This window comes from Benincasa hispida, chromosome 3, assembly GCF_009727055.1.
Source record: "Benincasa hispida cultivar B227 chromosome 3, ASM972705v1, whole genome shotgun sequence".
Classification (NCBI taxonomy): domain Eukaryota; kingdom Viridiplantae; phylum Streptophyta; class Magnoliopsida; order Cucurbitales; family Cucurbitaceae; genus Benincasa; species Benincasa hispida.
The window spans coordinates 63,007,089-63,034,054 of record NC_052351.1 but is presented as its reverse complement, the minus strand read 5'-3'; the positions used below and the strand labels follow the sequence as shown (position 1 = coordinate 63,034,054).

Genomic DNA, 26,966 nt, shown 5'->3' with positions numbered 1-26,966 from the left:
GTCATTTAGGCTAATTTAGAAAATGTTTTTGGAAATTATTTTCGGGAATAAGTATACCAAACATGTCTTCATTGTTTACCTTGTGTTTTTTGTTTTTGAAAACATAAGACAGAAAACGAATCATTAACTATACAAAACCTTAACTTTCAAAAAAGTAATAATTTAATTATTGAAGAATAATTTGTAATGACTGGGTCCTTACTATCAAAATTATAACAATTTAGTTTCTAAACTTAACAATTTGGTCTCTATACTTTAATTTTTCATGATTTAATCTTTATCGTGAAAATTATTGTTAAAAGATAACTAAACTTCCTATACATGTAAATAGATAAATGGATAAGGAATCCTTTTTTTTATATATATATAAACAATAAAAATTAAATCATTATGTAATAAAAATTGATGTTGAGATTTATAATGGTAAAGACTTGATTGTTATAAATTTGAAAACATTGAGAATTGAAATTATAGAAACTAAATTATTACAAATTAAAATCTAGACCAAATTGTTAAATATCGAAAAGCTCAAAGACTACAAATAGAAATGGAAGTTTAAAAAAATATGAAAGTTAAACCAAAAGTGTTTTTTCAAAATTGTTTTAAGGTGTGTTTGAATTTATTAAAGATTAAAATGCTTTTAAAAAAAAAATCATTTTCATTTAAACCATTTTTACCAAAAATAATTAAAGAAAAAACACTTTAACACACTTTAAAAGTGTTTCAAATGCTATTTTAAATGATTATCAAACACTTCAACTTTTTCCAAAATGACTTAATTTGAAAATAAAACACTTAAAAAATTAAACCACACCCTTAATTTCTAGTTAATTCCGTTGATTTCATAAAGTTTTTTTTTTGACAAAGGTATTGTAATTATAAAGTGTGGAGAGAGAATCGAACTTCTGACCTCAAAGTCGATAGTGCGAACATTATGCCAATTGAACTACACTCATTGACAAACTAAACACACCCTTAATTTCTAGTTAATTCCCTTGATTTCGTAAGCTTTCCCAATAAATCTCTTTTTTGAAGGTCAATTAATCTCTTTTCTCACATTATACCTCTTGGATATTTATTTCCTTTCTAGAACTATGAAATTCCAAAATTAGAAGTTTCTTCAAGTATTTGGGAGACTCAACATACTAGAAGGAAGAATACTCCAACTTATAAAGTAAATAAATAATCTCTTACATCGTATCTTTCTTATATAATACAACTATACACATTAATTCGAACATAGCTCAATAGATAAGGTATAAACTACTATCTTCAAGGTCAATGGTTGACTCTCATTCGCCATCCTTGAACTAAGGAAAAAAATTGAAGAAATGAAAAAAGAAAGGATGCATGCAGGTCAAACTCCTACAGTAAACAAGACTGTTACTCAGCTCTTTTTCCTAGAAATGATTTACAAATCAATGTGGATATAAAATAATGTGCCTTTTCCCAATTGTGAAAAGCAAAAAACTTCCTATATGTACCTACCTGCAGATTAGTTACTCTGTACGCACCAACAGAAAGACAATTAAATTGCAAGGCCTTAATCTTCTTCAAATCCCCCTTCGTACATTTCTTCTTCTCCATCCCCAAAGTCATTTTCGTCTGCTTGCGCTTGATTTGCATCTCCAGCATTGGGTTCCTGAGGAGCATTTGCCTCAGTTTCGTCTCTATCACCCGTCGGCCCAACTGGAGGTTCATTCTTGACTCGCATTGATTCAACATTTTCGTCACTGAGAAATGTGGTATATGGCTTTGAAACCTGCAAATTGTAGCTTATTGTCATGGAATGAAACTTGTTTATTATGTACTGGCCAAAGTAAAATGTATAGTCTAGCCAAACTCTAGCCAGTAATGACAATAGCTCTATGTAATGGAAGGTTGCCTTGTATAAACAATCCCTCTTCCGAGCACTTTCCACCAAGTTATTCCAGTGTTCATCCCTCTTTAACGTTGAAGCAGAACCTACCACCTAAAATGAGCAAATTTAATTAAGGAAGCTGTGAAGAGTTGTATTAAATTACTTCTCAAGCCTTAAGGAGTCATCTTACCAGGATAGAAGCTCTTGCTCTAGTGATACCAACATTCATTCGGCGACAATCAGATAAAAATCCTATTGATCTATTCTCGCTTGCCCTGACACAAGAAAATATAGCGATGTCCTTTTCGCGTCCCTATAAAAGGGGATTTATTTTACTTATCATGCAGAATACTGAATGATAACATGAACTGAAGCTACATTTACAAAGGAAATTTCAAACTTATTACAATATTACGCACAATATATTCATTTCCCTAGCTTTAAATAGTGTTTTTTAAAGCTCAAGTACAATAAAGTGCAATAGTCTTCTAGGACTTGAGTGCAAGGCACAAAAGAAGTGCAAGATTACTATTGTGAAGCACACTATATATAAAAGTACAACATAAAGAAGAGAAAGCATTGAAATATAGAAGGAAAAAAAAAAACTCCTAAACACAGAATTGTGAAGAACACACCTTATTTTGTGCCCCTTGCCTTTTTTCAAGGAGAGGCACCAAACGTGCGCTTAGTGCCTAGGTGCGTGTCTGGGAGGGCTATTTAAATCACTGGCTTTAGCATAACTATTTTATGAGTTTCTTGAAGAAGCATTTATAGCCCGTGCACAAGCACAAAATCTCCAGTGTTTAATTAGCCAAAAAGTTCCAATGTACACAATGATTTGAGAAGATAAACCAATTACCTGGCAACCGTCGACACTTGTAATATCTACTATGCCACTAGGATCCATTCCAAAAGTATCCGTAAACTTTTCTTGGAGAAGTTTTACTTGCTGGCTGTAGGGTGATATGATTGCAACCTGAGAATTTGACTTCAACTCTGGATACGAAGTAACTAATTTATAATACAGGAGGATGACAAATTCAGCCTCATCAATGTTCACCCAAGATCCACTTCCTGGGGGCTGAGATTCTTTCCCTTCATGTAAATCAAAGAAACAGAAAGGACCATAACAACGGTATGCATGCCATGCACGTGTTGTCCGCAGTTTGACATCTGGCGCGTCCTCCAGTGACTCTGCATAGAACTCCCTAGATGGAAAGCTTCTGATCTGTTGAAAACGAAGATTAAGGTGATGAAAACAAATTTTTGATAGGACTAAAAGTGGGAAATTCATTAAAATACATGGGGAAAATGTAAGGGGAGAGGGAACGTTGGAGTCCTGCAAACTATACTACTGTTCAATCAAACCAAGGTTATTTTAAGAGAGACAGACAAATGGCGGTTTTTTACAAACCAACTAAAAAAACCCTTTAAAGTGCACAACTTAGATAAAAAGATTGATTCAATTTAATTTCACTGTTTAGATTAACCAATGAAGTTATTACAATGTGGTCGTCTTAAAATAACTGTTAGATGTAGTTCAAAAATCTGCATGCCTTTAATAACCACTGCATATAAACTTGGGGCATTTCTCTCTCAGTACATCCAACGGCAAGAAATTGTTAGTCCCATTTGTGATGACCTCATTAAATAATTCTCATCAAACTGATATATGCCGTGGATAAATGGAATAAGCAACAAACACCACTATTGATCAAACCAACAATGAGATAAAAGAACATCCATCTGGAATCTTCCAAAGTTAAGATGAGCAAAAATAACCAAGTATATAACTCTGAGAGCTTATATGCAAAAGAGCATCATACACATTTCCAAAGGGGTCCAAAAACATGAGAGAATTTTCTGCCTGTTGTGAATTATACTTGGTCGAGGTCTAAACTCCCAGGGTCAGACTTCTCACTAGGTGAGTTCCCCTAGTCTACTTATAGGTGTATAGATCCTCTAAAGGAGTAGCGAAGCGCTCTTCTGTCTAGTAGCAACTCCGAGTTAGCTGGCTCTGCCGTCCCTATGGCAAGGTATATTCCGGTTAATGTGACTTTCTTAATCCTACCCATACTTTCAGAATTCTTAGTCCGAGGTTCTCTATCTAGGCTAATTCCTTCTGTTTTTAAGTTAGGATTGCTTTCGTTTACATGCTTCCACATGTCAACAGTGATCTTTTTGCTTGCTTTAAAGATGTTTGTTTGTCAACTATACAGAATTGGTAAATAATATTATTCGAGTTAAAATTGATTATTGTTGGTATCCCATTCGAACCATCTATGGGGTATTAGGCATAAAAATTTGGATATTTGTAGACGAGCAATAATAAGCCCTTACTCAACTTGTGTTTACATTTTATTCAATGATCGACCAAAACGCCTTTATTTTTTTCTTTCTTGAACTAATTCCTCTTGATACGAAGAGACTGTCCTCCGACTGGACATGGGACTGACGGGGACTTATTATGGGTTATTTACTGGGGATTGGTATTGTCGAGGTTGGTTTCAACTTTGAACATATTTGAAAAGACTCATAGATTACTGAAACGACGGTTACTACCGTAGCTTTGGCTGCTTGCAATTGATAATTGATGGGCCGACCATTTTGACCGTCCTCCCCCACACCAAGTAGCGCTCTAGATAGGCCGAAGCGATGTGAGCCCCAACACTGGAATAGTTTTAGTGAACTGTTTGGTTCCCGGCAGTTTTCTGGATAAGGATGAAATGAACAAAAAGAGTTCCATCCTATATGTTCCACATTTATCTGGTCTAATAAGCACTATTTATGAGATCGTACTCAGTTTCAAAGATCCATCCACAACTAACATTTTTTTTTCCTTTTTTTGCATTAACATTGCATGCTGGTTTCGTTAGTACTTCTGCTTGAAAGAGAGAACAAAACGGGCAGATGATATTTACAAGGTCTGCAGATATCTACCTCTGGATGCATTCTATATTGGATCTTCAACATCGTAACAGGATACCCAGCTGACTGAAATCTCTTGAACAAGCTCTTGTCATATCTGCAAATTGATCGGTTCACAAATCAATAACGATTGTCATGGGTGAATGAAGAAGGTTAAGCACTAAGAAAAAATATTCTACCCAAACTTCTTAGCTGTTGTTGAAATTACAGTGGCTGGAAGTTGCTCCGGATCACCAACCTATGACAAAGTAATAGTAAAGAAATGTGAACTGCAGTCGCACAAAAGCTAAACTTAAAGAAAGTATGTGCATTGGTCCACATAGCAAAGGCTTCGACAGTTCATTCATGAGTTGTCAGTCTACTTTTCATTTTCAGAGATATCCAGAGCTATAGGTTTGACAGTCCGTAATAGTAATACTCGCTATCGTAGAGATTCAAAAGAGGGGAATTTTGTATATGTACCAGGAATACTTGTTTGCATCCATTAGCCAAAGGAACAAGCGTGGCCAATTCCACCTATATCGAGCAAGCCACAAAAAGAATGGAAAAAAAAAGTCAATATCTAATATGAAAATCAGTGACGTAGATTAGGGTAATTTGGGCTATCTTGATCAAATCCTTGATTAATTAGGATATGGATTAGCTTCCTTAGTCAATTGTGATTGGGATTAGTTTCTTCAATTAACTAGGATTAAGTTGAGATTGTTTTCCAATTCTCTATAAATAGAGAATTCTCTACATGTATTCATAACAATTGATTCATTAACAAAGATTCTACTTTCTAGAGATTGATTCTTAAAGAATTTTCTCCTTTAGTCACTTAGACTACATCAACTAATTAGACTGAAAGCAACATTGGAAATTTAAAAGCACTTACAGCTTGGGCAGCCTCATCTATTATTACAACATCAAAACCCCGATTCCATTTACTAAACAGAGAAGAACCACTAAAACTGAGTGTGGAGAAAACCTGCCAAAAAGTAAACAAAACTGAGTGGGGGGGGGAAAAAGATATGGTGAGCTTACACATAAAGGCTCAACGATGATTACTTACAATAACACTCTCATCCAGAATTGCAGAACGAATACTGTCTAAATCTGTCCCTGAAGCTCCACTTTTCTCTTTACCCGTATTCATACTATTTTTCTTTTGTTCCACCTGTAAAGGCAACATATCAACCAACTTAGTCATCGATATGGTTCTCTTTTCCTCTTTTCTTATCTTCCTGTTAGTTTCAAATTAATATTGTTCTCTCTTTTCCTCTCTTTTCATCATCTTGCTGGCTTCAATGGTGCATATGCATCTAACATACATGTATGTAGAAATCACATTATATAGAGGCAAATATATGTTTTGCATGTTTCAACATCATTAAGGATGCAGAAAATTCACAAGTTATATATCCTCAGGCACCATATATAAACACCAGAATCATATTCTAGAAACAGTCCAAGAGAAAGTTGTAATTCATCAATTTGACCATGGGCAAGAACTTCCTCACAATTCTCCTCAATTTCGGAGAATCCAGAAATTATTGGATACAATTTTCTATGATGACAGTGGTTTCTCTGCTATATTTGTCAGTTTCAACCTTTTTGCATTTTTTTTAATTATAGCACTTTTCACAATGAGCCTCTTGTAGTCTGAAGTCCCAATTATCCTTTTTTTTCTTTCTTTCTTTGTATTGATGCTATCACATTGTGTGCGCTCCAAAAAGTTGCATCTAAATTATGGGTGTTTGAGCGAGTGAGTGAGTGCGTGTGTATCTAAGAGAGAGACTGAGAGAGCATATTCAATGTAGTTTTGAATGTTCCAAGATGCATACAAGTTCTTTCATGGAGACCGCCTTTATGGAAGGATGGGGTTTTAGTCCAATGCGCACAATTTTAGGAGTATATGAATGATCATTTTCATCCCGTACACCTACACTTGCCAAAACAAATACAAAAAAGGGAAGATAAAACTTTGTTAGGTTGCAACAACAAAGCACCCAATACTGTGTAGAGGGATTACACTTTAGCATAGGGCCCTTTTAACAAAAGAATCATGGTTACACTCATAAGATCAGATGTAGGAAACAGAGCTCACTGATCTTACATCCAATTCAGCATTAAAGCAACAGATTTCAAGGAGTACATGCCAGTTACAATATATGTGTGCCAAAACAAAAAAGTTCGTCTGTATGGATTCTAAGTAATGAAATACTATAAATACTTTCCAACATAAAATTTTTATTCCATAAGATTGCATGCATCTATTGATAGATCCCACTCGCACGGTAGATGAACAAAAGATATATATATGTTTTCTTTCTACATCTCCAATTAACTTGAAACACAACTACATAATGAACTGAGTAGTCTATGTTGACAAATGCCAAAAGTAGAGCTCTTTTGTAGTTTCGGATAGGAAGGATGCCTACATCCACCCTTTCCTTTTTTACTCATTTTTGTTAATGGATAATGGACAATGTTTCTCACCCAAAAAACAGGCTTACGTTATATTATTTACTATAGGCAAGTTAATTCAATTGAATGCTTTTTGGCCATATATCTACATACGACAACTTATGTATCAGTTCCTACTTAGCCCTTACAAAGAGCAACAGACACGTAATAGTACAGTTCCCTAATAGTTACTCCATATTTATCCAATCAATGAAATTCAAATAAGAATACAGTTCATTTGGGCAATGTACAAGTACAGAGAAAAGAGGGAGCGTAGGAGGGATATAACCTTACCAGTGTTTTGGACGCGCAAAACAATCTCATCAAGAGCAGAGTTAGATGGGGCACATACAAGCACTCGTACACGATACTTACGGTTTGACTTTACTACTTCTGGTTTCTACATAGGAAATAAAGTAAGGATGCGTAACTTGGGGTTAACTAGATACAATGTATACTTCAACTTACCAGTTCATTTCCTGTGGTAGGAAAAAACCCATCATCCCCATTTACTGGCATTAGATTATCTCGAGGATTTATCCCATTTAACCATGGTGATGCTTGGTTCCAGTGATTGTATCTGTAAAAATATTTATTTAAAAAGGGAAAAAAAAGAAGAGAGAGAAGCATTTAACAGATACCTTAATTTCCATACAGTAGAACATATTTATCTGCATCAAATAGTTTTGATATAGATTTTAAAAATAATGAAACTAAGCAACACGGATACAAGGCACAAGACACACAACAAGGACATGGTAACACATCAGTTTTTGAAAATTAGAAATTAAGATATGGACATGCCAAAGACACTTGTTAGTAATTTATATAAAATTTAAGTACACTTGTAATCAACTATATTAAAAAGAATGAGTTGGATGGATGCAATTTCCCTTCCAAAATTTATTTTCATTCTCCCATATTTATCTGTCTATTATCATACGTAACACGCATTTGTTACAAAGTGTCAAACCCATACTCACTTGGTACAATTAGTGCCTGACACGCATTTATTGTGTACAATACTTCAACAAACGTCCACATATCCAAGTGCTCAATACAAAAATAGGCATCAAAGTAAACTATGTGTACATCAAATGACACCACAAAGTTACCCTATCTTTTGTACACAGTCACAAAGGATGAACAAGAGATTTAATAACAGTGACATACTTTTCCCTCACCGGTAATTCTGATCCCTGCCTTGTTTCGATCAAACCAATCCTACAGAAGAGAGAAAAGGCGATAATTTGAGAACAAAGATGCATTTAGGAAACTGTTGCTTGAGCAATGATGGAAGATAAAGTTTTTTATTTCTTTTACTTGGTGTGCATCCTTGCTGGTGTGGCATGCAGAATAGCACTAAGAAGCCCAAGGATGGTTTGTGTCTTCCCTGTTCCTGGAGGACCCTAGAAGGTATAACTAAGTCAAAATTTGTACTTCAAAAATAGTAATATTGACATGAAAATACTCTGCAAGTTTGCAATTTGTACATGTTTCTAAAATATACAAGCTAAGCTAAGAGTCACATGTAAACTAATTAAAAGACCAAAAAAAGACCTTGTTTGAAGAACTTAGATATGGACTGCAAAAAGATTACAACCACCGAAGAAAAATAACAAGGAAATGAACGTTGTTCATTTGATATCCGACATAAGTGACTGTGCCTTTGGTTGCTTGTTCATGGAATTTACGGTTCTATCAATATGTGCTTCAGTTCCTCTTTATGTGAAAGAAATAGAAATCAAGCTTTATTTTTTTCGTTAAGAAACAATTTGTTAGGATTCCTCTTACCAAGAACACTAAAGAACACAAAGAACACAAAGAACAAACAAGAACACTAAAAGATACAATTACACTGCAATATCAATAAAGAAATTATAATATACCAAAGGTATATTCTAGAGGGTTGAGAATTCTCTCCCAAATTTCCCAAAGGAAATCCCACAAAATGCTTCCTTCTTCCTCTCAACCCACTCATTTTATTTATAACTAAAACCCTAACTAGCTAGCTATTTACTATTATACCCTCCCAATAACCACATTAATATTCTACTAATAATCCTACTATTCCCCTAACTAGGGGCCTCACATTACTCCACCTTTCGGCCTTTCGAAGATACCTTGTCCTCAAGGTGTGCTTACAAAACATAATCACAAAAATGGGTTTCTTCTTGTCACTTTTTTTTTTTTTTTTTTTGGGGGGGGGGGGGGGGGGGGGGGGGGGGGGTGGGGGTGGTGGGGGAATAAAAAAACTTTGAAGCTCTCAACTAGCCTCCTTGTAAGAAATTGTCTTCTGTTTAGCCTTGGAAATCCATTGGACTATAGTGATTTCACTTGCATTCAGCCCAATCAACAGGCCAAGACCCCATAAACTTGCATAATCTTCTTTCTTCTCACAAGGCACGTGGCCCCATTTAACAAGCTGCATATCCCTCCATTTCCATGCCAATTGTATTTGTCTTTAAATTTGAAAATCTTCCATAATGGGCTAGGCCCTTCTGGGCCCATATCCCATCTTTAAAAATAGCAATTAGCTTCCCGACGCCGTAAGTCCTCTATTATGGAAATTCTCTCCAGGGATGGCACTAGTCTTTTGACTTCTCATAATATTGAGGCTGAATTCTTGTCATTTTATTCATCTCTCTTCAAAAAAGACATGGGTTAGTGTTTTCTTCCAACTAATCTTCAGCGGAATCCTATTTCTTCCTCACAAGCCATAGATCTCGAACGTCCCTTTACTGATGATGAGATATTTGTTGCTGTCTCCTCTCTTAGTGTTAGTAAATCTCCTAGTCCAGATGGTTTTACGGCTGAATTTTTCAAGTTTTTCTGGACTACTCTTAAATCTTATATGATGTTAGTCATTAACGAATTTTACCATTCTAGGATTATCAATGTGAAACTAAATGAGACTTATATCTGCCTGATTCCTAAGAAAGTTGACTCGAGATCTGTTTCTGATTATAGATCTATTAGTCTCATTCCTTGTGCTTACAAGATTATTGCCCGTGTTTTATCGAATCATTTAAAGAAGGTTCTTCCTTTTACCATCTCGCCCAATCAGCTTGCTTTTGTGGCTAATAGACAGATTCTTGGTACTTCCTTGATGGCAAATGAGCTCATTGATGATTAGACTCTTAGGAATAAACCAGGGGTTGTCTTAAAATTGGACCTTGAGAAAGCCTTTGACACGGTCAATTTGGATTTTCTTGACAAAAATCTTCAAATAAAAGGTTTTGATTGTTGTTGGCGTAATTGGATCAGAGGATGCATTACTAGTGCGAATTACTTCATCATTATTAATGGCCACCCCTATGACAAGATTATTCCTTCACATGGCATAAGACAAGGAGATCCTCTCTCTCCCTTCTTGTTTATTTTAGTTGTTGATTGTCTGAATCGTCTTATTGACCATAGCTCGGCATTTGGTCATATTGGTGTTCATACTATTGGTCATTCAGATTTTACTCTGACTCATTTACAGTTTGTTGATGACATTTTATTGTTCTCCACTGCTGAGAGATTCTATCATACAGAACTTGTTTGACATTGTCCATATTTTTTAATGTGCTTTATGCCTTAAAATCAATCTTGCTAAGAGTGAGCTTCTTGAGATACATGTCTGACTCTGATTTGACTGGTTGTTGCGTTCTTTTGGTTGCAAACGAGGTTACTGGCCAGCTTCTTATTTAGGGTTTCCTTTGGGTGGTAACTCTAAATCTGTTTTGTCTTAGCAGCCCGTGATTGAGAGGTTTTAGCAAAAACTCCATAATTGAAAGTATTCATATGTTTCGAAGGGGGGTCGTCACACACTCATTCAAGCTATACTTTCTAGCCTCCCAACTTATTATTTGTCTTTGTTTAAGGCTCCTTCCTCTGTTATTAATTGCCTGGATAATTTGGTCTGAGATTTATTTTGGGAGGACTCTTGTGGTGATGTGGTGTGCATAATGTGAATTGGATGGTTTCTCAATGTCCTCAATTATTGGGTGGCCTTGGCTTGGCAATTTTAAACATCGAAATCCTACTGTTCTTATGAAATGGACTTGGCGTTTTTTAACTGAGCATAATACTTTATGGAGGAAGCTCATTGTTGTTAAGTATTATTCCTCTGATTTTGTTTGACCCTCTCCTATCTCTGGTGTTTGTTCTAAAGCACCTTGGAGGTACATTTGTCATTTTACTAAGTTGATCACTAATCAGGTTAGTCGCCGTATTGGTGATGGTTCATCTATATCCTTCTAAAATGACTCTTGGCTTAGATGTCGAGTCCTTGCCACCACTTATCCGTGGCTTTTTCGTCTTGTGCAACATCTTGAGGTTACACTTGCTAATGCTTGGAACTCTTCCATGTCTGCTTGGAGTTTGAACCTACGTCATAATCTTACTGAGTTGGAGATTATTGAATGGGCTTCATTATCCCTTCATCTGACATCTGTTTGATTGCATTCCTCTCCTAATACTTGGTTGTGGCCACCTGATCTTTCTTTGGGCTTTACTGTTAAGTCTCTTATGGCTAATCTAGTGGGTGATTTGGATTCGGATTTGACTAATCTTTACTCGGTCATTTGGAATGACAGATATCCTAAAAAGATTAAAATCTTTCTTTGGGAACTCAGCTGGGGTGCCATTAATACTGTTGATCGTTTGCAGCGTCATATGCCTTATATGTCTCTTTCTCTATCTTCGTGTCATGTGTCGCAAACATGTTGAATCGTCAGTTCATCTATTTTTTCACTGTTCTTTTACTACTGGCATTTGGAACCTTCTCTTGCCTCCTTTTGGTTGGTCTTTCACTTGTCCTCATGAAATTTCCGATGCTTTGGCCTCAGTGTTAGTGGGTCATTCTTTTCGTGGAATTAAGGTGGTCATTTGGTTGGCCTTTATCCCTATTTTCCTTTGGTGCTTATGAGGTGAAAGGAACAAAAGATTATTTCATGATACATGTTTTTCTACTGCTCGATTTTTTTGAGTTAGTTTTGTCTAGTGCTTTTTTTTGTATAAATTAAAGTACCCTTTCACTCATTTCAGCTTATCTTTTTTAGTCAGTAATTGGCCATCCCTATTGTAGTTTCATTGATTGGGGTGTTTCCCTTATACATATCAATAAACAGTTTCTTTTACCAAAAAAAAAAAAAAATGCAATTAGCTTCAAGTAATGCCAGCCCATACTCGAGCCCAAATTAATGCTGCCATGTTATCCATTCTCTAGTCCCAATTTGCTTGGCTGATGAATTGGGTCTATTTGATGCATTTGAAGCCCAAATTCCATGGGAGAACAGAATATAGCTCTGGCCCATTTTGATGTATTTTTAATCCATGATTCTTTATTTTCTGTCTTTTAGTTACGTGCAGCAAACCAATTCTTTAGATTTTTGTCTTTAGATAACAGATTCTTTAAATGTTAACTATTGTAATCTTGTTTCTTGAAAAGTTACAGTTGATAACTTCTTAGTATTAGGCTGTAACAGAGTTTAGTATTTAAACTAAGCTCTCCCTTCATTTTAGGAGAAAAATTCAGAAATTGTATTCAGAAATCTCTCTCTCAAACTTTATTCATCAAGTTTTGGTATCAGAGCTCCTCGATTTGGGACTCCATGGCCAGCAAGAGCAATGCCAACACCAGCAAGGGGAAGGACGACAAATCCCAACCTGAACAAACAGAACCTTTGACCCCACGATCAACTACTTCCCGATTGATGGCTGTAGAAGATTTGGTGGGAGAAATTTGAAGCAGCATTGCTGGTTTGAATCTAGGAATGGACAGAATGCCAAGACAGGTGGAGTTAGCCTTGGCTGCCCTGCCTCTATGCGCAGAAGAAAACGGAGTAGGAGAACAAAGAAGAAGACCAACCCAAGGAGTGGTAGGCAGACGTGTGAGGGAGGAAATTAGAGATAAATCCACCTCCCCTGAAAGGAACCAGCAAGCACTTATTGCTCCAAGAACTTCAAGATTCTGAATTTACATCATCTGAAAATGAAGAATAGAGGGTACTTCCAGCAAGAAGACGACAGTTTCCAAGAGCTTATGACCGAGATCGAGAAGAAAGGCAACGAGATTATAAGATGAAGATTGATTTTCCTACATTTAGTGGAAAACTCAACTTAGAAGCCTTCCTTGATTGGATTAAAAGCAGTGTTTTCAAAGCGCAAGGTGCACCTCAAGGCGACAAGTCCCTTGATCACCTCAAGGCAAGAGGCGACAAAAAGGCAACGCCCTAGCGAAGCGATGTGCAATGAATAAATAAATAAATAAGTTTATATACAAATGTCAAAGCCTAAAAGATTAACAATAGTAATCTAATAAATAAAAATGAACAAAACTCTAAAAGTAAAAGTTCAAGACATGATCAAACATCAAATTCAACATCATCCCCATCTAAATCTAAGGTTTCATCCATTGCTCCCCCTTGGCCACCGTCCTCCTCAATGTCTAATTCCTCTTCATCGTCGTCCTCATCTTCATCACTAAACACTTGTATAATTAGTGTTTGCTTTTGAACTCTAGAAGTAGAGTAGAGACAGAGGCAGTTGACTTTCCTTTTGATCTAATGTACGTGATGGGTTCTCTAACGCCACTAGCACGAGCTACATCTCCCCATGTGAGGTCGTCGTCGTAAAAAACTAGCTCATTGTCAACTTCAGCTTCATTATTTTCTTCATCCAATGTTCCGACCAGCCATTCATTACTCTCGTCTATATGATCTAAGGAGATTGGATCAAGTTGATCCTTTAAATCAAAGCACTCTTTAAGTGCTTGATTATACTTTATATAAACGAGATCATTTTAGCGTTTCTATTCCAACCTGTTCCTCTTTTTCGTATGAATCTACAAATTATTAACCAATATGGAATTAGAAGCTTATTTTAAATTTTAAATTAATAATATAGAAAACAAAATGATCACTTACATAGTCAAAAACACTCCAATTGCGCTCACACCCAGAACAGCTGCACGTTAGATTAAGGACTCTCATGGTTAACTTTTGAAAAACCGGAGAACTACCACCATAAAGAGCCCACCATGATGTTCATACATTTGACATGATTCAGAAATAACATACTTATATACACTATTAATGTAGTAGGGAATGTCCATACCTAGCGTCTTAACTTTCCTTGTGTTGATTTCTAAGTCAATGTCGAACATGCTTCTAGCTTCAGAATATAACTCTAATTCCACTGTGCATCGATTTTGATCACTAGTAGATGGTATCAATCTTTGCACAACTTTAAGAAAACCACTCATGACTTCAACATCTTGAGTAATTCTATCCTTGTGGTCATAGAAAAGTGATGGATTCAAATAATATCCAACAGCATGTAATGGTCGATGGAGTTAACAATCCCATCTTCTATCAATGATCTCCCAAATTGGCTTGTACTTCATCTCATTATCATTAAACTCACTCTTAATGGCCTCTTTTTCCCTATCCATGGCCTCATAGATATATCCCATTGCAGGTTTATCACCATCGACAACTCTAACTACTCGAACTAATGGTTTAGATGCCTTTAAAGTGTAAACCACTAAGTTTGAAAAGGATGGCATCAAAACGGTGTCGGTAGCTCTCTTTCCCTTTGGATCTTTTGCCCATTTGGAAGTCGTCCATTTCTCATAAATAAACATCTTTCTCAAGTTCGCTTTATTCCCGTAGATACTTGCTAGGATAAAAAACGATGTTGCAAAACGAACCGCCGATCTCACCAATTCATGTTGATTGGTGAACTCTCTCACCATGTTAAGTACATATAAGTGATTATAAATAAAACCACTTAGTGTTACAGCCCTTTTAAGACATTTTTTATCTGATCAATCTTCCCCATGTCCTCTAATATCAAATCTAAATAGTGGGCAGCACATGGTGTCCAATATAAATGTGGTCGATTTGCTTCCAAATATTTGCTAGCTAGGACATAGTTCGAGGCATTATCAGTTACAACTTGGACAATATTCTCTTCTCCTATCTTTTCCTCATGCTATCCAAGAGTTCAAATACTTTTTCTCCAGTTTTGGTGCATGAAGATGCATCAATCGATTCCAAAAACAATGTCCCTGCAGCAGAATGCACTAAAAAAATTATCAGGGTTCTATCTCTTCTATTAGTCCACCCATCAGACATCAAAGAACATCCGTTTCTTTTCCATTCAACCTCATGATTACTCATTAAATTTTTCGTATGTTCTACTTCCTTTTTTAATCATGTCACTCTAGCCTCATGATAAGGAGGTATCAACCCAGGTCCAAATTGTCCTATGGCTTCAATCATTATTTGAAAACTTTTCAACCGAATTGTATTCAAGGGAATATCTGCTTGATATATCCCAACGCATGATAAATTGAACTGTAGCATCTCTCCCTTCTTTGTTGCATTTTTTAGTGATTGTTGATTGCTTTAGCTTCTTTAATCTATTCCGATCATCAACGACCTTGGCTGGATTTGGATACACAAATTTATCCATAGCTCCCTTAGTTCGTGGTAGATTTGCTTGCGATTGTGATTAAATTGCTCATTTTTTAGATGTTCCAGTACTTGATCCACATCCAACAACTTCCATCTCATCTCCATCAATTATATTTAAATCATAAGCACCATAGTTAGGGAGGGCATTGTTTTCCTCCCTCTTTGCTTTTGTCTTCATTTGGTATTCCTTCAATTCCTCTCTTACATGGTTTGGGCACTTCAAACATGCTTTAACATTTCGGTTTCCACCCACTAAGTGTTGTGTTGCCCGACAAATGTCACCCTTTGTGATTTTTCCACAAAACATACATTTACATGTGTTCATATCTTTTTCGTTTTCTAATATGACATATTGCCAACCGGGATGTTTCCATTTTTGCTCTCCTTCTCCCATCCTATTATAAAACAATGAAAATAAACCCAAAAAACTTTTTATTATAAAAAAAGAAAAAAAAAAAAAAAAAAAAAACACTAGTCTTTTTTAAAAAAGCAAGTTGAATATGGAAAACAAAAATGAAAAAAACCAACCTTATTTAATTGAAAAAAGTATACCGAAAAAAAAAACTAATAATTGTCAAAAACAGGTTGAGAATATGCAAAACAACAAGTAGTATTACTAATACAAAAATTAAAAAAAAAAAAAAAAAAAAAAAAAAAAACCAACCTTTTTGGTTGAAGAAACAGTATACTGAAAGTCTGAAAAAAAAAACTAATCTTTTTAAAAAACAAGTTGAATATGAAAAAACTAGTATGCTGAAAAACAAAAACGTGGAGAATAGGAAGAGACCATCACTTATGCTGAAAAATTAAACCCACAGAATCTGCGGAGAACAAGTACAATGGAAAAAAAAAACTAAAAAGCCTTTGCTTTTTTTTTTTAATAAAAACACCTCAGAATCTGCAGAGGAGAAGAACTATAATGGGGAGAAAAAAAAACTAACCTTTTTTATTGCTTTTTCTACCCCTCAAAATGGCAGCCGAAGAAGATAAATGGGAAAAGTTGTAGAAAAGTTCTTCCATTTTTTTGGAAGTGTCTCAGAATGTTACAAGAAGGAGAGCTTCAAACTTCGAAGAGAAAAAGACTAAGCCAAACATGGAGAATAGGAAGAGACCATCATGTTTTCCTATAATGATTTTTGCTTTATCATGGTATAGACGGCTATGTATTTTAATATTAGGTTACATGGATTTGGTGGGCCTCTTTTACACGGGCTTAGGTTATAAAATTATACTGGTATAATTAAAAAAATAATAAAACAAAGAAAAAAGAAGAAAGGATTCTGAATTTCACTCAGGCGCACGCCTTGGCCAAGGCACGCACAGGCGCGGCAAGGCAAACGCTTTAGTGAATATGCACACCTCTACAACACATGAGGCGCACAGGCCTCCGGTCGCCTCGCCTCTCACCTCAAGCACATGCCCGGAGTCGCCTTAAGAACACTGATTAAAAGTGTCAAGAGTTTCTTCGATAATATGAACACACCCAAAAGCAAGAAAGTTAGGTTGGTATCTTTCAAGTTGAGATCTAGTGCCTCAACTTGGTGGGACCAAATTCAAGTACATAGACAACTGATTGGTAAAAGTCCTATTAGAAGTTGGCCACGAATGCTCAAGATGATGAAGAATAGGTTTCTACCAGCCGATTATGAACAAATTTTGTACCAACAGTGCAGACAAGGCAACAAAAGTGTGGCGGAATATGCTGAAGAGTTTCACCATTTGAGCACAAGAACAATAATCAACGAAAGTGAGAATTACCAAATTGCTAGGTATGTGGACAGCTTAAAGGATGATATCCAAGAACAAATGGACTTACAGCCCATTAGCACACTTCCAGCAGCCATTTCAATGGTTTATAAAGCAGAAATCAAGTTGAAGAGAGGGAAAACAAGCTACTCCAAGAAAAACACATGGGACCGATCAGTCAACAATTACCAACGAAGAAATATGGAGATTGGTAAACAAGGCCAGGCAGGGAATAGTTCCAAAAGTAGGGAAGACCAGATGCTTAAACCTAGTCAAGGAGTGAAAATTCAAGAGTCTTCACATAAAAAGAATGACTCAAACAATTACCAACGGCCGAATCTTGGAAAAAGTTTTCGTTGTGGCCAACAAGGACACTTGTCCCACGAGTGCCCCCAAAGAAAAGCAGTAGCCTATGCTGATGCAGAAGAATCTCAACAAGAGGAAGAAAAACAAAATTCTGAGGGGAATTTGATGAACTTGCTCCGGATGAAGGGGAAAGACTCTCTTGTGTGCTCCAAAGGATCCTTCTCAACCCAAAACTGGAGGTCCATCCACAAAGACATTCCCTTTTTCGAACAAGATGCACAATATATGGGAAAGTATGCAATATCATCATAGATCAGTAGTGAAAATGTGGTGTCAACTAAACTAGTGCAAGCGTTCTCAAGCTTGATCCCCACCCACAACCATACAAGATCAGTTGGATCGAGAAGGGAGGAGAAGCCCAAATAAATTCTACTTGCACCGTGCCTCTTTCCATCAGTAATCTTTATAAGGACCAAATTGTGTAATGTTATTGATATGGATGTGTGTCATGTCTTATTCAGACACCCATGGCAATATGATTTGCAAGCAATCCATAGAGGGAGGGAAAACACATACAAGTTCTCATGGATGGGCAGAAAAGTCAAGCTTCTCCCTACCACCAACAGCTCAGAAAGATCTGGAAATAAGGGTACCTCAAACTCTAAAAAACAGTTGTTTTCTATTATAAATAGTAGCCATTTACTTGAAAAGCATGATAGGGAGGTTTGGGCAATTGTAGTCAAAGAACAAACCATAGATCCTCAACATAATATTGACAATCATTCTACTGAAATTCATAGGCTGTTTGAAGAATTCCTACAGCTTCTTGAAACACCATCTACCCTACCACCATTAAGGGAGATCCAACACAATATTGACCTTATTCCCGGTTCTATTCCCAAATCTTCCACACTATAGGATGAGCCCCAATGAATATGAAGTCCTACAAGAATTACTTGAAAAAGGACACATTAGGCCAAGCTTGAGTCCTTGTGTGGTCCCCTATTCTTCTAGCACCCAAAAAAGATGGGACATTGCGCATGTGCATAGACAGCCGAGATATTAATAAGATAACCATCAAATATCGCTTTCCAATCCCCCAAGATCCCAGACCTTCTAGACCAACTAGGAGGAGCAAAAATATTTTCTAAGATAGGTTTAAAAAGTGCCTACCACCAAATTAGGATGCAACCGGGTGATGAATGGAAAACAGCCTTCAAAACCAATGAGGGATTGTTTGAGTGGTTAGTTATGTCATTCGACCTCTCCAATGCACCTAGCACCTTCATGAGGCTCATGACATAAGTTCTACATCCCTTCCTTAACCAGTGCTTAGTTGTATACTTTGACGATATTATTGTATATAGTAAGACTTTTGAAGAACACATGTCCCATCTACATGCCTTATTCAAAACTCTTATTGAAAACCATTTGTATGTAAATATTAAAAAATGTTCCTTTTTAGTCAAAGAGATAAATTTCTAGGCTTCATCATCAATGAGTTTGGGATATCAGTAGACCCACTTAAAGCCAGAGCTATCAAAGATTGGCCTCCTCCTAAAAGTGTGCGAGATATCCAAAGTTTTTTAGGCCTTGCATCTATTTATAGAAAATTTATAAAGAACTTTAGTTCTCTGGCAGCCCCCCTAACAAATGTCTCAAAAAGGGAAAGTTCCTATGGACAAGTTCACAAACAAACAGTTTCTCAACCTTCAAGGACAAACTTAGCAATGCCCCTGTCCTTGCCCTTCCGGACTTCTCTCAACCCTTTGAGGTAGCCGTGGATGCTTCAGGCTATGGCATTGGAGTAGTCCTATCACCTTGCCCTTCCCAACTTCTCTCAACCCTTTGAGGTAGCCGTGGATGCTTCAGGCTATGGTATTGGAGCTGTCCTATCACAAAACAACCATCCAATCGAGTTCTTTAGTGAAAAAAATTATGTGAAGCTCGACAAAAATAGAGCACATATGAGCAAGAGTTGTATTCTTCAGTAAGGGCACTAAAAGTTTGGGAACACTATCTTTTAGGACATGAATTCATACTATTTTTAGATCATTTCTCCCTAAAATTTTTGCAAACACAGAAAACAATTAGTAGAATGCATGCACGTTGGCTGTCTTTTATTCAAAGATTGGATTTTGTAATCAAACATAAGGCTGGAAGTACGAATGTTGTTGCTGATTCTCTAAATTGACAAACCAATCTCTTAACAATTCTTAAAGGTCAAGTAGTAGCATTTGATTCCCTACCCACTTTGTATGAAAATGACCATGGAGACATTTGGTCCATGTGTGTTGATCATGTTAATTGTAATGATTTTCATTTAACTAACAATTTTCTTTTTAAGAATAACCTACTTTGCATACCTGGAACATCTCTTCGGGAGTCTTTGATCAAAGAAATACATAGCAATGGATTAGCAGGACACTTTAGAATGGATGCGACCTTGCAGCTCCTAAATGACAGATTCTATTGGCCACAACTTCGCAAAGATGTGACAAAATTTATCAAACACTGTTTCACATGTCAAACATCCAAAGGACGGCAATAAAATACATGTTTATATACTCCTCTTCCCATTCCGAAAAGCATTTAGAAGGACTTATCCATGGATTTCATTTGAAATTGTATATACTAAACTCCCTATACTAACTGTTGATCTTATTAACCTACCTTCTATTGATCTTAGCATGAAAGCTGAAACTATGGCTGAAAGGATTGCTGACCTACACAAAGAAGTCACAGAACACTTTGGAGAAAATGAATGCCAAATATAAGACAGCAACAGACAAGCACAGAAGATTCAAAGAATCAAAGGAGACTCGGTAATGATCCACCTCTGCAAAAATCGATTCTCCATAGGCACTTACAACAAGCTTCAACCAAGAAGCTAGGCCCTTTTCAAGTACTAAAGAAATATGGAGATGATGCCTACAAAATTGAACTATCGGAAGATTTACACATCAGTCCTATGTTCAATATAGCCGACTTAACAGAATACTTTCCACCAGATCAACTATCTCTTTCAACTTAAACTCAAGGACGAGTTCTATTTCATTTGCTCGGAGGGAATTTGATGTATTTTAATCAATGATTCTTTATTTTCTGTCTTTTAGTTAAGTGCAGCAAACCAATTCTTTAGGTTTTTGTCTTTAGATAACAGATTCCTTAAATGTTGATTGTGGTAATCTTGTTTCTTGAGAAGTTACCGTTGGTAACTTCTTACCTTAGTATTAGGCTGTAACAGAGTTTAGTATTTAAACAAAGCTCTCCCTTCATTTTAGAAGAAAAATTCAGTTGTATTCAGAAATCTCTCTCAAAACTTGATTCATCACATTTCCTTAACTCCTTTTCTTTTTCTTTTTTACACGTTTCTACCATCTCTTCCTGTCTAATTTTGTTCTCCTTAAACAAAAACAATTGGGCCTACAATCCCAGCCCAAAATCCCTCACGAAATCAACTTTTCCAACCACTGGGCCCACCACCTTTTGTTACCCCACTTTATCGTAAAAATGGCATCCTCTTTCTTCCACCTTCTCTATTGACGGCTGACCCCATTCTCTGCACTTTTCAGCACATTTCATCTCCTCGTCTTCCCATCATCTCTGCCCGTTAGTGTCTTCGTCAGCTGTCGCATCTCCGACTTCTAGCCTCCTTGCCATCCCAACCAAAAATCGTCGACATCTTCTTCATCTCCAACCGCTCGCATCCCTCTACTGATTCCAATGCCACCTTCTCCCTCGTCGCTACCCATTATCTCCTTCTCAGATGAGCGTCGACTTTCGTTCGTGTGACCAATTGTTTCTCACTGTCGCAGAACCTCACCGTCACTCCCATCATTTGCCGGACGAACGCCAAAATAAAATAGTGAACCCAGATGTTCGTGAGGAACGCCCGACCAACGTAAACGGATAACTTCTCTTCGCTACCACTCCATTTGAGTCATTTCTTCTACTCTCATCGGCTGTATGCCCATCAAGGTGTTCCACAGAGGTCTTGATGGACCTCTTTAGTTTGCTCATGGAATTTCCATATCTGTGAAGATCCATCCACAATTGAGGTTCAACTCTTGATCTCCCCCTTGGGCATTCTGCTCGAGCACCAATACCTATGGACTACCACCGACAACTGCTCGACTTTCTCTGCCATTTCTTGCGCCAAGGCTTTCAGCTCTAAAATCTCCCTTCCAGCATCATCCACCCTCTCTTCCAATGTTTTTTGAATCATTTTCTTTTCTTCTCCTCAGGTTTCTTGCAACTTCTCTCGGATTTCTCTTTCAATTCTTTCATGCATGCAATCTGCCATCCATTTATGCATTTGCTCCCATGTCCATGGAGTTTCTCCTCTCTCTACTACCTCATGTTTACAATCAACGGTCCATTTACACAGCCACTCCCATGTCCTTGGATCTTCTTCCCCCATTGCCAAACAAAATAAAACAGTACCCAAGAAAGAACAACTCTTATACCAATTTGTTAGGATTACTCCTAATAAGAACACTCAAGAACACAAAGAACAAACAAGAACACTAAAATATAGAATTATATTAGAATATCGATAAAGAAATTTCAATATACCTAAACACATTCTAGAGGGCTAAGAATCCTCTCCTAAATTCCTCAAAGAAAATCCCACAAAATTCTTCCCTCTTTCCTCTCAACACACTCCTATTTATAACTAAAACCCTAACCAACTAACTAGTTATTTACTAATATGCCCTCCCAATAACCATATTAATATTCTACTAATAACTACTATTTCCATATGGAGAAAAACAAGAGGTGAAGAACTCCATAGGCTAGCTTCAAATAACATGTCTACTGCTAAGAAACTTCACAAACAAACATTAACAGGTAAATGAGTTCACTCCAAAAATCTGCTGTTTACAAGCATCCTAAATCCAAAAGGCATCTAATAAATTTTATTTCTTTTATATTTTGGGTTCCCAGGAAGTTGGTAAAACTGAATTCTAAGACAACGGCAATCTCAACTAAAGATGAATCTCCATACAAGAAATAAACTGATACAAAGTTTAACCTTCCAAGAGGTTATAGCATTTCTAAGTAGGTAAAATTATAGATAAAAGAAACAAAGGCATAATAAAAATGGACCTGTATGAGAACAAAGGGTTTACGTGACAGACCAGCCTGCAATTAAAAAATGTATTATGTTCAGAAAATAGACGACACAAATGAAGCTTGTTAAATGATTAAAATATCAGAGGGCAGCAGAAGAGAGACATTAGAGGGAGGGAGTGATAGCATTGAATCATGAATCTTGAACAATTTAAACCAGCCATCATTGGGAGGGAGAAATAAATACCATACAAAGAACTACTACGCTGCTTCATCAAACTACTACTCACTGACCTGTACAGCTGCCTGTTGAGATTCATTAAGATTTTCTTGCATATATTCCTGCAAAGGTCTGGAAATTTTCCAGGCTTGATCTTTACCAGTATTCTTATCGGCAGCTGCTAATATCATTTCCCTAAAAGGTAGAGAGCTAATAGACCACAATGCTATATATTCACGAATGATAGTCGATAAACTGCAAATCTACAAAATCAACAAACTTGCTTAGAAAAGCTAACGTTGTTCAAAAAACAACTGAAGGTTGAGAAAATAACTAAAGAATTGAAATACTCTTTGGCACTAAAACAATCACAGAAATTCTTTTACGTACTATTTTCTTCAAGAAAATATAAAAGAAAAGGCAAGAATATATTAAAGTATATAGTACAAAAAATTAATTCAGGCATTTAAAAAACCAAAAGAAACAAATTTCATTGATGAATATTAACTGAGGGGCCCAACCCTGAAAAACTAGACAAGTTTCATCAAGCATTAGAACCATCAGGAGCCCTCAACAATAAAAACTAGCAACGAGAAGGAAAAAGCCACCGTGCAGAAAACATTCAGAAAGTAGCAATCAACGGAAACTTCTACCTTTAAACTGTAAATATATATTCCATCTTTACTGGAAGAAGTAATATGAGACCGCACTTTCAAAAGTCTGGGAGAAGATACAATTGCCTCTACGCCTTTATGTGTGACTTCTCCAGCCAAATACATTCTAAGCCTGAGTTTACTTTGTTGGCGACTTTCAACTAATGCAAAAGCATACGTGGTGGGTAGTCTTGCATTTTCCTGAAACTGCAACATATACTTGGTTATCAGCCATAAAAAGGAATAAAATTAAATTAAGTAAAAAATAAACTAAACTTACAAACCAATTTTAGCAGCCATAAACATCCAAGCATTCAAGGAGGATTCAGAACATAATTAAATCTTATAGTATCCTCTCTAAAGTATAACAATGCAAACGTGAAGTAACTTTTTGCTCGTTCTATTCCCCCATATAGGTTTCCAGTTTCTTTTTTCAAACACGGCGTACATTAGACTCAATTTTCTCTTAGCTTAAGCTATTTCAGACCTGAAAGAGTAAAGGGAAGTAAACTAGCAGGGTTTGAAGAAAAACGTTCCATAACAAGACTATCTGAGGAACAAAAGCGACTACAAAGCTGCCCTGCATTTTCTCAGAGTTCTCTAAACAAAGAGAAAAGAAACGACAGCAGAAGTTTTTTTTCCCCTTCACCTTCTCCTTGGAGAGAAGCAAAAGATCATTTGGTGATAGGAATTCACCCTTTCCACTGTCTTCATCGTTTAACTCCTCGTCTCTAAGATACACTATCTCTGGGAAGTGAAATCCATTAACTTCACTGCACTCCACGATTGCCCTGAACTTCCAATCTGCCGCTGCAAATCCCAAGTGCTAACATTTAAGAAATGTGATAAAGCAGAGGAGAATTACCAATCATAAAAACTCAAACCACCAGTGTAATCTAGAAAACCAATAACCAGAGTAATCTAGAAACGGTTCTTCCCTCTCAAAGCTATCGCTACAACATACAGAAAACGTAAAAAAACATTTTTTTGCAACAGTTTTCCAACCGAACCAAACACATTAAGGAAAACAAAAACCTTCTTCATCGTCATTCCTCTGAATAATCTGAGCCTTGATTTCTTCCAACAAAAGCGGCTCAAAAGTAGAGATATAATCGTCAACATCTTTATATGTAGATTTCACTTCCTTTAAACCCAATGACGCTCCATCTCCAACATCCTCCTTGTGTTTCTGCTATCGAGAAGATCGAAAGTAAACAAAACGAAGCCAGAATCGAAAAACAAGAATAAACAGCGAAGAATTGGGTTTAAGTAATCAAACTTTGGAATTCTTGAGGAGCCGAAAATAGTCCCAGCTAAGAATAATTTTGAACAAGCGACTGGTAACAGATTCTTCGGCAACTTTCTCTTTGTCTACAGCCATTAATCGAATGCTTCGAAACTGGCCCAAACATAACAACAAAAGAGTTCCAGGGTTTCGTAATAACATTCGAACACTTAAATCCGAAAAGAAAATTAAAGCAACGATCCTTACCTAATCTTACCGAAAAGATGCTGAACCTTGCTAGTTGGTGTTCGAAAACGTCCGAACTGGAGTAAACAGACTTGAGGCCAATCGAGTGTGGGTCAATGCCGAAACTCGTCGAAGCGGAGGGAAACACTGTTGCAAATGCACTGTTGCGAATGAGACTCGAGGGTTAAAACTCGCTGGCGAGTAAATAGGCCACCGGAGAAGAACGCCCCGCGTCTATCTGCGTGGTTCGTCGCCGGTTATGGCTAGTCGCTCGTGGCCTAAGGTCGTCAACTAACAGGAACGCCCACACCGCTATCTGCAAGTCGCCACCGTTGGAGGCTCCCCGGCCAATGCTGGAGCAGAGAGGCAGAGGGGCGGCGAGTGAGGGAGAGAGGGGAAGGAACGTTTGATTTTGAAAAATGACCGATTGTTCTCAAAATTGAAGAATAGCAAAGTAATTTTTGAGATAATTAGTTGACGAAATATCTCTATGTTTTAGATTTAAAATATCAATTTCAATAGAAATATGGATTAATTCGATGGAGTTATCGATTCAATTTGATCTCAATAGATATTTCTTAAAAAATAATAAAATTCAAAAATTAAATTGAAATTAATAAATAAATCTTTTATGAATTTTAAACCAGTTAAAAATTCTTTTATTTATATTATATTTACATTAATGACATTTTATTACTTATATTTTACATTTTATTGATTTTCTACCATATATTAGAAATATTGATTTATCTCTTATGTCGATATCGAACCCTTGGAAACATAAAAATATCATTGAAATCGACATTATTGGAGAAGAAATTTCGACTAATCACAAATTGTCACATCATCACAATCAAAGTCAATTTTATTAAATTTTAGGCCAATTAAGGATTATTCGACCCAAAGTTAAAGTTTGAAAACACACAAATGGCTAATTAGAAATGTCAAATGTTTTTTATCTGGCCATTTGATCACAATAATAGACTTATCAACTTCAATGGTGATGAAGCCTAGACCACATTCGATAAATTTGGTCGAAGATTCGATTGGGTTTTAATTCATAAATTAGATGGAGCCGAGTATTAAAGTCATCCAAGTCCAAAATTCGATCCAATTCAAGTCCACGATGGAAATTTTGGGCCAAAAAAAAAGATTAGACCCAAGCCCAACCTTAACCCAAGTCCAAAATGTAGTTGGGCCCTAGCCCAATAGCCTAAAAGCAAATGGGCCCAAGCCCCACCTAAAACTCATGACAAACCTCTATAAATAGATATCATTCCTTTTCATTTTGGAGAGGGTGGGGGAAGAACTAACAACGAAGTCCTAAAGCTCTGGAGACGTGAATATTAAAGCTCTGAAGCTTTCAAGACTTTGAATTTCTAATCGATCTCGAGATTAATACCTTCTGAACATTAAAGACTTGGAAGGCTAAAACTTTCTTGAATTCCAAAAGATTGAATCTCAAATTTACAACTTCCTGAATATTGAAGAATTAGAAGTTTAAAACTTTAGAAAATTTATGTCATATAATACAATCAAGGAAACAATATAAAAAATATAGTACCATTGGGGTTGATGCCATAAATCTCGTAGGGTCATATAGTTTGTAATTATATTGTACAAATATTTTATTTATTTAAATAAAATATGAGATGTTTTATTTGATATTTAGTAGCATTAAACCCACAAACCAATAAACTAACATCCAAGGTTATCATCTGTAGCTTAAACATATATGTAGAGACATATATGTGGATCATGTTTAAGTGATAGATAACCTAAATGGTCT

The 26,966-nt window shown here is 36.4% G+C and overlaps 1 protein-coding gene across 5 annotated transcripts; it reads right to left on the bottom strand.

The window, feature by feature from the left end:
• Nucleotides 1-1,228: 1,228 nt before the first annotated feature.
• On the bottom strand, nucleotides 1,229-25,635 carry LOC120073187 (probable helicase MAGATAMA 3). Of its 5 annotated transcripts, none has more exons than XM_039025860.1 (21): nucleotides 25,199-25,635; nucleotides 24,986-25,105; nucleotides 24,742-24,898; nucleotides 24,356-24,516; nucleotides 23,707-23,913; nucleotides 23,128-23,316; nucleotides 22,870-22,905; nucleotides 8,561-8,646; nucleotides 8,411-8,461; nucleotides 7,706-7,817; nucleotides 7,532-7,637; nucleotides 6,616-6,713; nucleotides 5,844-5,948; nucleotides 5,667-5,759; nucleotides 5,252-5,305; nucleotides 4,969-5,027; nucleotides 4,802-4,886; nucleotides 2,721-3,089; nucleotides 2,052-2,174; nucleotides 1,886-1,972; nucleotides 1,229-1,762 (listed from the first exon to the last, which is right to left on the bottom strand). In XM_039025860.1, exons 2-21 carry the CDS (start codon nucleotides 25,085-25,087, stop codon nucleotides 1,544-1,546), a joined length of 2,499 nt encoding a protein of 832 aa, XP_038881788.1. In that variant the 5' UTR covers nucleotides 25,088-25,105; nucleotides 25,199-25,635; the 3' UTR covers nucleotides 1,229-1,543. The 5 variants fall into 5 exon arrangements, with proteins under 5 accessions (XP_038881788.1, XP_038881790.1, XP_038881789.1 ...); XM_039025862.1 differs by having other exon boundaries at nucleotides 24,742-24,895; XM_039025861.1 differs by having other exon boundaries at nucleotides 25,209-25,635.
• Between the last annotated feature and the right edge of the window lie 1,331 nt (nucleotides 25,636-26,966).